The sequence below is a fragment of the Miscanthus floridulus genome, chromosome 4, assembly GCF_019320115.1.
Source record: "Miscanthus floridulus cultivar M001 chromosome 4, ASM1932011v1, whole genome shotgun sequence".
Taxonomy (NCBI): domain Eukaryota; kingdom Viridiplantae; phylum Streptophyta; class Magnoliopsida; order Poales; family Poaceae; genus Miscanthus; species Miscanthus floridulus.
Window position 1 is genome coordinate 84,246,962 of NC_089583.1, and position 15,580 is coordinate 84,262,541.

Sequence of the window (15,580 nt, forward strand, 5' to 3'; positions counted from 1 at the left end):
TACAGAGCTAGCGTGGGAACTCATGCAGCATCTGTACGCGTGCCACTATGAATAATCGTGCGCGGTTGAGTTTGTGGTGCTGTCAGTGTATAGCTCAATAACTGTACATAGCAGCGGATCCAGGAAATATTTCAGGGGCTGAACAATGCTGCTCGATCTTAAGTCTTAGCTCCCCTACGCTATAGAACTTTGTTTAAAAATTCATGAGTGCTCCACAGGAGTTCCACTGCTCCGATACGGGTAGGGGGCTCGAGCGCCCCCTCTCAGCTCCCCTACGCTATAGAACTTTGTTTAAAAATTCATGAGTGCTCCACAGGAGTTCCACTGCTCCGGTACAGGTAGGGGGCTCGAGCCCCCCCCCCCCCTCTCAGCTCCCGTAAGTTATAGAACTTTGTTTAAAAATTCATGAATGCTCCACAGGAGTTCCACTGCTCCGGTACAGGTAGGGGGCTCGAGCCTCCCGTTGGATCCGCCCCTGTACATACATTGTTCGGTGCATGTTCCCTCACGAAGCAAATGAGCCAAACTGGAACATTACTTTACAGTCGGATCACAAATTGTTTCAAGTCATCCGCTCTTTTGTCAAAAAAAAAAAGTTAGAAAACGACTGTGAACTGTCCATGTACGGAGTAAGACTTTAGGCAAACCGAAGAAGGCTCCGGGCGATATAGACATAGTGGAAGCAGTGCTGATTGCTGAAGGACCGCAACAGAAAATGTGGCCCGATGGACTTTCATCAGATAGCTACAAGGTCAATTGTCGGTTGCATTGTAAAGGTCCATCAGACAGGTGTTCTGCTTATCTAGCCTGAGCTTGTTTCAGCTTATTCTCTCTCACAGAATAGTATTGAATCAATAGAAATCGGCCGCAATCCGTTCGAGTTGTGACCGGCCAAAATCAGCTAGTTTCCTTGCGCGCTCGTTACAGCGTGGCTGCAGGTAGACTTGCTGCGTTTCTTAGGCATAACCATATAAGCCAGGAGCTCACAGACAAGCTGTGTTCAGTAGTGTGACAGGGCAATAGTAGGTCCTGGATTTGTATGCAGAAAGGTACACAAACTTTTTATTTTAACGCATGGGCTCAAAGATCGTCGTATCGACTATCCTGATACTTCGCCGAGGTTTTCTACTCCATCTATTCTGAACTGTAGCTCACTTTAAGTCAAATTTATATAAAAAATACATCAACATTGATCTAACAAATTGGTTTCACTAAATTATCCATGAAACATGCCTTGTTACTGCATTTGTTTGAACTTGTGATGTTGATATATTCTTTTAAAAGCATGGTTAGTAAGTATGAACAGTAAGGCAACCAAGGATTGGAGGGAGTATGTGTGATGAACTATCCTTGGAAGTAGATGAGAAGCGGTCAGCTTATTTGACTTACCGTCCTACCTGCTACCTTGCCGCAGATCTTAGGTGCAGTTTTGCCCAACAGTTCATATGCTTACTTGAAGATCTGATAATGATAGCCGTATCTGTGAAAGTGAAGGGCGGATGTAAGACGATGGCAACACCGTACCATTTCCTGCAAATCAATACAGTATTAGTACTAGGCAAGAACAAATAACACCATAAACAGTGAAGTAGAAATGCATGCTGTCAGTGTCAGTTCGTCAGCTGTAGACGGTAGAGCCAGCTGCCTCCCAGCCTCCCTTTTTCAGAACTGTGAACTGGGCATGGGCAGTATCCTTGTCCACGGCCATATCGGAGACGGTCAGACGGACACACGGGAGTGGGCAGGCGCCAACCGCAAGAAGACGCCGTGGCCTTCACCTTGCCAGCGGCAACGGCGCCGGTGCATTCATTAATGGCCGCCGCCACCGCTCGCTGGGTGCCTGCCTGGGTCACGGCGGGCTCAGAAGCAAAGCGAGGTGCATTCATTAATGGCCGCCGCCACCGCTCGCTGGGTGCCTGCCTGGGTCACGGCGGGCTCAGAAGCAAAGCGAGAGGGCGCCAGCCTTGTTCACGTACGCCTCCACGGGCCGCTCGCGTCTCGCGCCCGTGCAGCGCGCAACTGCGACGGACGGAGACATGACCCCGCGAAAGCAAGGGACAAAGCCTTTCTTTTTGGGCGGGTACACCGTGGCGCACGGAAAGTGAGCATGGAGTGCGCCCGTCGGTCCGTGCTTGGGCAAGCTGACCTCCCTGCAGGATGTTCGTTTTCTTCCAGGTACGAACCAGAAACGTTATATAATACATATGTGTTAAAAAAAACACATGCATTTTTATCTCTCTCTTTCTCGCTGGTGACCGCCGCCGCCGACGACGGCAACCGGCGAGCTCGCCCCAGCGCCCGCACCGGCCATGGGGGCAATGGCGGTGGTGGTGGCGAAAAAATTCATGTGTTAAAATTACATAAAATACATAGTTGTGTAGTAGACAGAGTGATACGAAAAGGGCAATCGTGGTTAGGAGTTGTTAATCGTCGGATTGGACTATTGAAGGAAGCTTCGCATGATCTGTTTTTGGATATATCATAAACAAAGCTACAGCCTGTAGGAACACAACACATCAGCACCCACCTACCGTGACTGTTAAAGCTTCGACGTACTAACGGTCTCAAACAGCCTGTTGGTTTGATGGCTTCACTCAGAGCTTATCACTCGATCAACAATGTTTTTTTCTTACAATAAACTAGTATTAATTAGGTTTATCAGTATAGAAATCATGCGTATCTGGTTTTTTAGTTAGAGGACTAGAAATAAACTGTAGCCATAGTTAGAGAGAAAAAAATAGACTTTTTCCTTAAAGAACCACCAGTCCGTTGCAGATCAAGGAGCGTTTTTAACTAGTGTGCAAATGTGTCTTCTCGGCGAATTTCTGGGACACTGTATCTTACAACGAACACGGTGCTTGGCGCACATAATTTACTCGCGCGCGAACATGGCCTAGTTTACTTTCTCACTTATACTAGTGTACTTTGATTCGAACCGGAGAGTAACAAAGAATGAGAAGCGTCCGTGGGGCGGGAACGGGGAGATGGAGATCGATCGAGGTCACGGTCACGGGCGTGCCAGCGCTTGCGCGAGGCGCTGGACCTTGGCGGCGATCTCCGGCGGGATCCGCACGGCGGACCGGGAGCGCTCCTTACCGCGCCGGAAGTCGAGCCCCAGCGCGTCCGACACGTCCTCGGAGGTCCACCCGGCGCGCCGGAGCGAGTCCGAGCACCGGCCAGTCTTGAGGACCAGCGCGTCGAGGATAGCCTCGGAATCGGGTACTGGGCCCCCGGCTTCCTCGCCGTCGAAGAACCCGGAGGCGGTGACCTCGACCATCTCGTCCACTTCACGGTCCCTCCACCCGCCTTTCTTCAGCATTGATCCGAGCTCGTCGAGGTAGTTGTCCACCCACCGCGGGGTTGACCGCCAGGGTGGCGACGGGCAGCCAGAGGAGGAGGAAGAAGAGGCGGTGGAGGCTTCCGAGGACGAGGAGTCGCGGCGGCGGCGGTCGGACGCGGCGTCGCTCCAGAACTCGATCCAGCGCGGGGCCTGGACGGCGTCGAGGCTCCGGCGCGTGCACGACGACCTGCCGGTGGAGAGAGGGGACGCGAGCGGAGAGGAGGAGACGACGTGATCCATCGTCGTCGGCTGGAACGAGGCGTCGCGGGTGAAGAAGTGGAGCAGGTCGAGGCCGCAGCAGAGCACGCGGTCGTCGGCGACGAAGAAGACCGGGTTCCCGGCGAGGCAGGGGCGGCAGGGCAGGTAGCAGCGGTCGAAGAGCGGCACGAGAAGCGGCGCGCGGCGGATGGCGGAGCGCGCGAGCCGCAGGGCGCGGTCCGGGTCGGCGGCCCTCCGCCCCCAGCACCGAGGCCACAGCGCGCCCCTCGCGACCTGGAAAGACGCCGCCGCGGCGGGGAGGTCGAACGCGGCGCGGAGGCCCGCCCGGCCCCGGCCGCGCCAGTCCGGGAACCCGGGACCCGAGGGGACGCCGAGGGCGAGGACGGCGCGGAGGTCCGGCGGGAACGTGAACCCGAACTCGGCCTCCGCGCGGGCGAGCTCCGCGTCGGAGAGGCCCGGGAGGACGGCCACCCCGGGGGCCTCGCGGAGGTGGGCGAGCACCCCCGCCGCCACGGCGTGGAAGGAGTGCAGCCCGTGCCGCGGCGACGCGGACGCCGATGAGGGCCCCGCGGCGGCGCGCGTGGACAGGCGCCGCAGCGCCGCCGTGTGCGCCACCGACGGGGCCAGCCCCGCCATCCGGTGGTCCACGTCCACCATCGCTGCTGCGCTTTCAACCGGAGTGTGAGCCTGTTGCGTTGCGTCTCGGGTGCGGTGCGGGAGCGAGGAGTCCTTGAGATGCCGAGGAAACGGCTGCTGAGACAGAGGACACGAGGAGACGGGCGGAGGGAGGGGTGGGTTTATATAGGGGGAGGCGGTGGCCGTCGGTAAGACAAGGGTGGGGTCTAGGGCCGTGGACGTGGGGGCCCTGCGGAGATCTGAGCTGAGCGTGGGGCGAGAAAGCGACGGCGTCGCAGACATCGTGTGCTTCTTCGATGCGAGCTGGCTGCAGGTGGTGTTAACGTTGCGCGTCTCCGCTTCTGAGGTTATCACCGCAAGCCCAAATCCAAACACGAGATCCATTCTTAGAATTGGATAGCGCGCAGTCACTGAATCACCCATCTAAATTTTTTTTTCCAACAGCTAACGCAAAATTTCCTCCCTTCGCCGGCGAGACTGGCCCCGCGCCTCTTGCGGCGGCGTCGCTCCTCCAGTTGCGGACTCGCGGTCACGGCGAGCGCGGCTCCTCCACTCCCGGCGCGCGCGGCTCCTCCACTCCTCCAGTCGCGGTCGCGGCAGTCACAGCTCCTCCACAGTCGGCGGTCGCGGCGAGCGCGGCTCCTCCACTGCCGTCTTCCCCGCTCCAAAGCTCCGCCCCAGGCCGCCGTCTCCGCCCCGCCGGCCGCTGTCTCCTCCCCGCTCCTAGGTAGCAGGCCACCGCCTTCGGTGATCGAGCGAGCGGCGCACCTCCTCCCTCCACGTCGCGGCCCGACGCCAGCGGGCCCGCACCAGCAGCGCCACCGCCGACACCACGACGAGCGCCACCAGCGCCGCGGCCGAGGACGGTTCCGCCTCCTCCTCCGCCTCAGCCCGACCCTCCTCCCCCTTCGCGCATAGATCTCGGCCCCGCCGCTCCTACTCGCCGGAGACGGAGGAGGGGGAGTCGGGGCTGCTGGACGGGGGCACGAGGCCGGCCGCTCCCCGCCGCAGACTTGCCTCGCCGAGCCGGTAGCGCCCCGCCGCGGTCCTCACCGTCATCTCGTCCACGGGCCCACCACTATGGGCGCAAGATTTTTGCGTCGTCTCTCCTCGACAGCGCTTTTTTGCGTTCTGGATGGCCTCGGATGCAAAATGGGTCCTTTGTCTGGGTCTTCTATTGTAGCATGTTTTTAGGTATGCAAAGCACTGTGAAACCACCTATTTTACGTTTGGGTTGCTGTGTCGGAGACCGTCTGAAAACGCAAGCTCAGAGGTCAGGTACTCAAGAACGGGAGGGAGCAATAAATTCTTGTACTCGTATGATCGTATCGCGCATGGTTACTGTTTCACAGCAAGACTTTCTCAATCTTGTACTGTAACGTTCCGTTTTTTTAAATAAAAAAAAAACAAATAAGAACGGGTGATATTCTATTTTAGTAGTGACAATACAAATCAGAGATGGAGTGGCATCAATCGGTCGAGCTACAGCTACAGCCTACAAAATGTTTTTTTTTTGGTCCATTATTCGGTGCCTGGGCCAAGGACACCTGTGTTCATAACCCCGGGAAGCACAAGTACATGCGGATAGGGAATCCCTTGCCAGCCAGGGATCGATGCCATAACTTGCTTGGGAGCACTCGGATCAGATGTCCCCCAGCCCCCAGGAAAGCGAAGGAAGGGGGATGCTTTGCTTAGTTGGCTTGGCTGCTCATCTCTTATCATAGAACCCAATAATGCTGTCAGAGAAACAGAAACCCAACTGGTGGCCATGATTTTGGTCCCCCCGGAAACCGTGCATCCGTTCATGGCTTCCTCTTGGAGTAGGTCCGTCCGGCGTCCGCTACCGCGCTGCACCATCCAGCCTCTTTCGTGTACTCGGTGTACGGGCATGTGTACGTCGACTGATCTGACGAACTTCCCTGCAAGTTGCTCGTGGTTTCTCCAGATCATTGTGCATCATCGTGTAAACACAAGGCACCGCGCGTGGCGTGTGGATACTGAGACGAGACGCTCTGAATGACCGGCCGGCCGCCCGTATACATGGCCAACCGGCCGCACGGCACGGCACGGCACGGGCACAGGCACGGGCACGACCAGGCACGATACTATGCGGTCCAGTAGCTTAGCCGTACCGTGTCTATAAGTGCCGCCGTGCCAAGGTCGTGGCCCAGGCACGTTACTAAGGGAGGTTAGCCGTGTCGTGCCGTGCTCGTAGGCACGGCAGCCCGCGTGTGACTGTGCCAGCCCGCAGCCATGCCTCGCACTCGAGGCTATCGCGTCGCCGCCGCGTCTTGCGCTCGTGGCCGTCGCTCCGCCACCGCAACAGCCATGCCTTGCGTGAGGCCATCGCGCCGCCACAGCAGTGCCTTAGGCGAACGTCGCCGCGCTGCCGCAGGCCGCAGCGCCTTGCCACGCAGTCGCGCCATCATCGTAGCCATGTTTGGAGGGGAGAAGGGAGCAGGGGAGGGAGTGACCTAGGACATGCAGTCGCTAGCCTAGTGAGCGAGAGGCGGAGAGGATTCGGCGCTTCGGTCGTTTGGGACTCGGAGAAGGATCGAGCGAGAGAGTTGCGGCTGGGAGGGAGGGAAATGAGAGAGAATGAGGATGGAGGTAGCTTTTATACCTAGGTTTTCTATCAAGAGCTACATCCAATGGTCAGTAATACTTGAAGATGATCCAACGACTGAGAATAACCGAGCTGCCATCGTGTCGGCCTGTTATCCGTGTCGTGCCTGGGCCGACACTACGGGCCGACATGGCGGCCTAGGCACGACACTACGACCAGGTCGTGCCAGGCATGGGCACGATGTGAACCAGGCCGTGCCGTGCCTAGGCCGTGCTTATTAGTGCCGTGCCAGTGCCGGCCTGTAACACCCTAGGTGTTAAGCATGCATTTGGCATTGGCATTGCATGGGCACAATTATCATTGATCATTCATGAGCATGAGCATCTCAAATTTTCTCTATGATTGCTTATATAACATGTGTTTGTCACTAAATGCTTAACATATGCTAGGGTTTACATGTGACTAATGTATAAAATGTTTGTGGGTCCCTAGGAGTACCTTAAACATGCTTATAATGTCACATGTAACAACTTTGGTATTCATGACTTGGACCAAATTGGCCTCTAAGTCATGGTTATAGTGTAATCTACCATTTTCAAGTTGCATGTTTAACCTAAGTTGAACTATACCCTAGAGACTTTGCATGGCTGTGCACCCTAAAGCAAAGTTGTAGAACTCAACTATGGTAACAACTTTTATTTTTGGGTCATGGTCTAATTAAGCTCCTAACTTGCTCTAAAATAGTGCATAAGTAGCAAGAAAATACTGTTTTAGTACTTTGAAAATTTTCTTAGTCATAATGATGTTTACAGTTTCAATGGTTCTCACTTGGGAGCATTGTAACTGGCTAACCGTTGCGAATTAGGGGATGCTTCCTAAGGCAAATTTATAGATTACATGTAGCTCTACAACTTTCATTAATAAGGTTTTTGCAAAGGACGAACGGTTTAGGTGTAACGATTACGTGAAGTCGCACTGTCACTCGCGTTCATCTGGGTCTGATGTCGTTTCGACACCGGTGTCAGTGGTCGACCGGGAGCAGGCCAGGCGCGCCGCATGGCGGCCGTACGCCGACGCCGACCCGGCCGGTCAAGCCAGCGTGGGGAGAAAAGGCGTGCGCCTCTACTGCTCGCCCCATTTTTCTCTCGCACCTCGCTCTCTCTCGCCCACGCCAGAGCAAAGCGGAGCACCACGCCGTTGCTCTATTGCCGTCGCTCCGCCATGCCCACTCACCGTCGTCGTAGCTCCACCGCTCGATTCCTCGCACCAATAGCTCCGCCACCTCCACCTCTACCTCCCCAAACCACTACTACCTCACGTCACGCCTTGGTAAGGCCCTATTTCACCTCACCGCCACCGCGCCATCACCGGAGCGTCGTTGTGCTCTCGGCACGCCGCGGCTAGCTTTCATAGAAGCACCTCCGCTCACTCTCTCTAGTCTCATCTTCCCCTCTAACCCTAGTAACTCACGCCGGTGACTGATTAGCCTCTACCGCCGTGTGTTCACTGGAACGCGGCAGCGCATCGCCGTGCCATTGTCGTCGCCAAGACCTTCACGCGGTCGAAGTTCACTGTCGCCTTGTCGGAACCCTAACCCTCCCTAGCTAGCTTCGTTAGGTTACCGTGAAGCCGTAACGTGCCTGGCCTGAGCACACCACGGCCAGAGAACGCCAGCGTACCGCCACGCTGCCTCCGCCATCGCTGTCGGCGAGGGTGCTCCAGTGCACCATCGGTCCAATGAGAGGTACCACTAGATGCGGGGGATCACAGGGAATGCAACGATGAAGACGCTACCGCCGGAGACCTCACCGATCAGCGTCGTCCCCTGTCCTGATCTCACTGATGGGTGGGTCCCATTGACCGCGGGCCCCAGCTGTCAGTCTATGTATGTTTTGATTTTTTGATTTATTTTCTAGATTTGAATGTATGTTTTAAAAATTCATATATCAAGCTAGGAGTGTCCAATTTTGGTGAACCAAATTTTATTGGATTTCTCATGAAGTGTTGATAAAAATATCAAATGCATAGTTTCTAGTATTTTTCTTGGAGAATAAAATGGATCTAAATAAATGTTTTTTTAAATAGGTTCTATCTTGAAAATGCATAACTTGAGCTTGGTATGTGCAAAAATTATGATTCCAATTTTGTTGAGTTTGTATTGACATGATCTAGCTAGAAAAAATACTAAACTTGTAGTGGTCATACTTTGGATATGGTCTTCTTATTTAATCATAAATAAATGCTAGTTTCTAGTGAAAATAAATAAGGAAAAAATGCATAACTTGAGTTCATGCAAATTTTTGTACAATGATCTTGTGTTATGGTGAAGCTAAGAAAAATATAAAATATGTTGCTTGACACTTGTTAAAAGGCAAAACTATTTTTGCTAAAATAAACCTAAGAAACTTGTCATTTTTGTATAGAAGGCTATGCTTATCCAATTGGCATGAAATTTGTATAGTAGGCTTTTCGGGTCATATGTATTCTAGTGTATTTTTCTTAGAATTTATGGAACCCTAGAAATATTTATCTCATAAATCACCTTATTATATAAAGAAATTAATAAAGGTATCTAAATACATTAGTTTAGCATAAACATAATGTTTTCTATGGTCCTTGTGATGCATATGATCTGCTGATAATGGTAGCTGTGCTTGAAGTTGATTGGTTATAAGCATCTACTTAATTATGGCTATAGGAGTAGTTTCTATTGTATTGATAAATTCTTGATGATAATTACATTTCTTGTGAAACTTGTTATCAACAAAGTTGTAGATAACTTACTTATCTTACTTATTTCAAATTTTCATGGTAATAGACTAAATGGTATGGGAGTTATAGCTGTTAGAAGTCTGCTATTAGATTTGCTTGTCTTCTAGATAGATCTGGATGATTAAATTGTTTAACCTACATAGCTATTAAATCATCTTATGATGACTAAATAAAAGTAGTAGGCAATTGTATAAGCTTTCTAGAAAATCCAAGATCATAGCATTTGGTTGAGTAAAACTCCAGTTATGATCTAAAAGCTACTGTGTTATGGTCCAGAAATAGACTTAGTGTGGATTCTTAAACTTTCTAGAGAAGAGATATGCACCTACTCAGTAAATAAGAATTCAACTTGGTTATCATCTAAGTAACTTGATATAATCATAAGCATAGAATCATGCACATTCTCATGTCATATCATTCACAATCCTTCTTATGCATCCATGATACTTACTTTATGCATATGCATGCAATAGGTGCAGTGGAAGAAATCATGTTGGTGGAACTCAAAGCCGATCCACAAGAGGAGAACCAGGAAGCTCATCACCAAGAAGCTCTAGGCAAAGGCGAACCTAAAGTTGATCATCTCCTAGAGTGCCCTGACCACCAGCCGACCACATTTGTGAAAGGCAAGCCCCGGAGCATTCTAACATCCTATGTGTTCTAATACCAACTTGAGTCCTTTTACGTTAATGCATTAAGTACTAGAAGTTGATTGGAACCTCTTGCTACATATATTTTCCTTGTCTAGAAATATCTATCTTGAATCCTATGTAGGTCTAGGATCGACCTTTATGCTTAGCCATGCTTATACCGGTAGAAGTCGGGTGATTTCCTGTCACCTGCGAGCTATAGGTGGTGACTTGATCACGGTTGGCTATATTGTGCTATCGTGGAACATAACCAGGTGATGTTGAATAATTGGAGACTGAGTGGAATCTTATATGTTAGGTATGGTGACTTATAGTGATTCCGTTTGTGTTGTTTAAGGATCGACAGTTGGAGGCCCTCTTGTCATGTTGAACGTATGCCTCTCACAAAGTTGGCCGGATAAGTCATTTCGACCGCGAAGCCCATGACCTATTGATCCGCTCCTCGTACATCTTTACTATCATCCAGAGTGCTCACTCTTACAGAGCGGGGCCTAGCCTGAGTTCAGCTACTCGTCTTCATGGTCAGAACGAGTTATCCAGCCAGCTAAATGATAAACATGCGTTCAATCTTATCAAAAGGTCCAATAATGGTACGGTCCTTAATCGACACAGACAAAATCACATGAGTCAACCTACACATAGACTTCGCCTGGCCTCCATTTACATTACCCTATGATTCTTTTCCACGATAGCAAATATAGCCAACAGTGCTTCTGTATCCACCTATATCTCACAGGTGATAGAAAATCATCCGACTTCTACCGGTCTAACATGGCTAAGCATATATTCAATCCTGGACCTACATAGGATTAAAGGTGTATATATCTGGACAAGGTAGTTCCATGCATCAAGTGTTTTTAGTCAACTCTTATAACCGAATGCATCAATCATAAAAGAACTCAAGTGATATTTGTAAAAACATAAGAGGCTTAGAATGTTTCGGGGCTTGCCTGGAATCCAACACTAGGTCAGTGTTTGTTAGATGACACTCATGAAGTGTAGTATTTGATAAAAATATGAAATGCACTGTTTATGGTATTTTTCTAGGAGAATAAAATAGAGCTAGATAAATGCTTTTTATATGGTTTCTATCTTGAAAAATGCATAACTTGAGCTTGGTTTGTGCAAAAATTGTGATTCCAATTTTTTGAATTTGTATTGACATGCTCTAACTAGAAAAAATACTAAACTTATAGTGGTTGAACTTTGGATATGGTCTTCTTATTTAATCATAAATAAATGCTAGTTTCTAGTGAAAATAAATAAGGCAAAAATGCATAACTTGGGCTCATGCAAATTTTTGTACAATGGTCTTGTGTTATGGTGAAGCTAAGAAAAATATAAAATCTGTTGCTTGACACTTTTCAATAGGCTAAACTATTTCTACTAAAATAAACCTAAAAACTTGTCATTTTTGTATAGAGGGCTATACTTATCCAATTGGCATGAAATGTGCACAGTAGGCTTTTGGCATCATATGTATGCTACTGTAATTTTATCAGAATTTATGTAACACTAGAAATATTTATCTCATAAATCACCTTATTATATAAAAAATTCATAAAGGTATCTAAATACGTTAGTTTGGCATAAACATAATGTTTTATGTGGTCCTTGTGATGCATATGATCTGCTGATAATGGTAGTTGTGCTTGAAGTTGATTGGTTATAAGCAGCAACTTAATTATTGCTTTATAATTTCGCTAGATGGCTGTAGTAGTAGTTTTTGTTGTATTGATAAATTAATGATGATAATTACATTTCATGTGAAACTTATTATTAACAAAGTTATAGATAACTTCCTTATATTACTTGTGTCAAATTTTTATGATAATAGACTAAATGGTTTGGGAATTATAGTTGTTAGAAGTCTGCTGTCAGATTTGCTTGTCTTCTGGATAGATCTGGATGATTGAATTGTTTAACCTAGATAGCTTTTAAATCATATTGTGATGACTAAATGAAAGTTATAGACAATTTAATAAGCTTTTCCGAAAGTCCAAGGTCACAACATTTGATTGAGTAAAACTCCAATTATTATCTAAACTTATAGCTGTTGTGTTGTGGTTCAGAAATGGACTCAGTGTAGATTCTTGAACTTTCTAGAGAAAAGATATGCATCTACTTAGTAAATAAGAATTCAACTTGATTACCATCTAAGTAACTTGATATAATCCTTAGCATAGAATCATGCATGTTCTCATGTTATATCATTCACAATCCTTCTTATGCATCCATGATACTTACTTTATGCATATGCATGCAATAGGTGCAGGGGAAGAAATCACGTTGGTGAAACTTGAAACCGATCCACAAAAGGAGAACCAGGAAGCTCAGCACCAAGAAGCTCCAGGTGAAGGCGAGCCTAAAGTTGATCGTCTCCTAGAGTGCCCTAACCACCAGTCGGCCACATTTGTGAAAGGTAAGCTTCGGAGCATTCTAACATCCTAAGTGTTCTAATATCAACTTGAGTCCTTTTTATGTTAATGCATTAAGTATTAGGAGTTGATTGGAACCACTTGTTGTATATATTTTCCTTGTCCAAAAATATCTATCTTGAATCCTATATAGGTCCAAGATCGACCTTTATACTTAGCCATGCTTATATTGATAGAAGTCGGGTGATTTTCGATCACCTGTGAGCTATATGTGGTGACTTAATCATGGTTGGCTATATTATGCTATCGTAGAACATAACCTGGTGATGTTGAACAATTGGAGACCGGCTGGAATCTGATATGTTAGGTGTGGTGACTTATAGTGATTCTGTCTATGTCGTTTAAGGACCGGCCGTTGGAGGCCCTCTTGTCATGTTGAACGCATGCCTCTCACATAGTTGACTGGATAAGTCGTTTCAACCGCGAAGCCGAGTAGCTCAACTCAGCCCGGGAACACGAGCATTTAAAGTGTGCACCCTGGAGACAGTAAAGATGTGCGGAGAGCCAATGGCGTGAGTCCAAAGCCAGGTTTGAGTCCCGAGCTTCCTAGCAGAGGTAGTATCTTTGAGGGTGCAGCGCTGGTATTACCCGTGATTTGGACCTGAGTTGTACCAAAGGTGACCTATGGGTGTGTGTTAGGAAAAATTCCCCAGCTAGGTAGAAATCGATTCGAATCGCCATCTCTCTCGGATAGTGAAAACTTGACATGAGCCCCCTTCATCGTAGTAATTGATGAAAGTGTTGGTTACGTGGATTATGAAAATGCTCACCTTGATATGATTACTATTGTGATGATTTAATGGTACATAACATGTTTGGCGTAGGATAAATGCTAATATAGAATGGAACAAGAATAATAAACTTGTTATTCAAAAGTTAAAAGATACTAGATAAATATTGGCTTGTAGGCAAAGGATGTTAACCAGCTCCACTTATAAGCCTTGCATGATCATTAGTGTCTCTTATTTTTGGTTTATGACGGGTAAGTCTAGCTGAATACCTTATCATACTTAGGGTTTATTTCCCTATTGTTGCAGATAATGTGATATACCACGGCTACTGTAAGCACTGTTTTGCTCCTGCACTGTCTGGCGGAGAGTCACCGTCACAGTAGTCGGTTAGATGCTGACGGTGCGGCGTGACCGGTGGTGAGTGAGCCAGGGACTGGCATTCTTGGGCGAATGGCGGCTATTACTTGTTGCGATTGGATTTGGAAGCTGTGTTATTAGAGCAAGGTTAATAATACAGCTGGCTTGCTGGTTGTAAGGTTCCTTGTAGCCTTCTCTTAGCCCACTCATATAGTAGTTGGCTCTTTACAGTTAACACATGGCTCACTTATCTCTCTCACAGACTTTCTTGGTTCTTGTGCCCAAGCCGGCTATAAGCTTACAACCTGCTTCTCCTCTCTCTCCTCCCTTCTCTTCTCTATCTCAGCATTTAGTCGGCTTACAACCTGCTATTATACTTGCTCTTATGATTCGGCGGATGGCTCTCTTGGTCTTGGGTAATTCTGACCTACCATTTGTTCTTGTTCTTGTTGTCGCGTGGTTTGTCGCCGTTAGGATTCGTTGGAGGGATTTATGACAAAGCAAAGTGATAAACATTAGCAGCAAGAGAATTTTATCAAAAAAAAGCACTGTTTTTTTCTGGATCACAGGACAGGAGACTGGTCGTGCTTGCTCAATGATTGAGGTGAGGTCTCCCTTTCGATCTTACACGTATGTTGGTTTGGTTTATAACTTGTATTTTTTCAGTCAATGGACATTATTTTTCTCTCACAACAAATCGGTTAAGAGTACTTTTAGTCATAGCTTATCAGCAAAGCGAACCGGGCATAGTCTTTGTTACTGTGCTGTGGGTTGTAGGTCGGCGTCAGGGCATAGGGAATGAGCAGCACCTAATGACCTAGTAATAGCGACGTGGTGCACGAAGCGTTGGCTTAATCCAGAGACAAATTAAAACCGGCTGTACCTTCAGACAGTGACCAGCAGCCTCCACGCATGCACTGGCACATGTGAAAACTGCAGGCTCGCTCGGCACTCTGGACAGAAAGCAGTGGCGTGGCAACAAGCCGACACCACTGTCTACTGGCGCAGAAGAGCCTCTTGTTTTATTACTGCGGCACGTTGCTTGATGATGCATGCTGCTGGAAACATAATACTCGTAGAGTATTATTACTGTGACTCTGTGAGTGCTGACACTGTCACACTGAGAGTCTCAGACGGTGAGCCCATGCACACAGGCAATTGTTACTGTGATTGCTTCAGGATCCACGGCTTTTGTCACTTGTGTGCAAAAAAAACTGCAGCCTTCCCGCACTAAAAAATCGCCGACGGCAGCTGCCATCTTCTGAGAAAAACGCTGCAGCCGGAAGCGTGCTGCTGTTACACTCGCAACGGGCGATTCCTGCAACTCGCAGCAATGAAGATTACCACCCACACCGAACGCTTGGTGGTACATGCAGTAAGAATGGCAGGTGAAATCGTAGAGGAGAGAGGAGACTAGGGATTGGGATACTCGCAGTCTCTCGCTCGCATGTGCGGAGAGACGAGACGAGACGACTGACTCCTGCTGGTTCGTGCGGGTGAGTTCGTCAACCCGAGCAGGTAGGCCGTGCACGTGCGACCATGTGCATCAGGGGAGGACCGCGTACGTTTCGCCGTTTCGTACGTGCCTAGGGAGGGTATAACTCGGAGTCCGTCTCCACACAACTCATAGCTACCTGCCCAAAATTCGGTAATTTGTCTATCTTTTTTTTTTTAGAAACGAATTTATCTATCTTCTCGCGAAAAAAAAAACCAAAAGGAAGTACAAAATCTAACTCGGTAGCGAAACTTTCCCCTCAAAAAACCGGAAGCAATCGGGCCTGATTTTAAAATATGTAGCTGGGCTAGAACCAAAGCTACAGAAACCTCGTTTATTATGCGGATACAGAATGGGCTTCAAAATGAAACACTTC

General features: G+C 48.5%; 1 protein-coding gene across 1 annotated transcript; it reads right to left on the reverse strand.

Annotated features, from left to right (window-relative positions):
• Window positions 1-2,799: 2,799 nt before the first annotated feature.
• On the reverse strand, window positions 2,800-4,304 carry LOC136551910 (uncharacterized). The gene has a single exon (XM_066543442.1). It carries the CDS (start codon window positions 4,214-4,216, stop codon window positions 3,008-3,010), a length of 1,209 nt encoding a protein of 402 aa, XP_066399539.1. The 5' UTR covers window positions 4,217-4,304; the 3' UTR covers window positions 2,800-3,007.
• Between the last annotated feature and the right edge of the window lie 11,276 nt (window positions 4,305-15,580).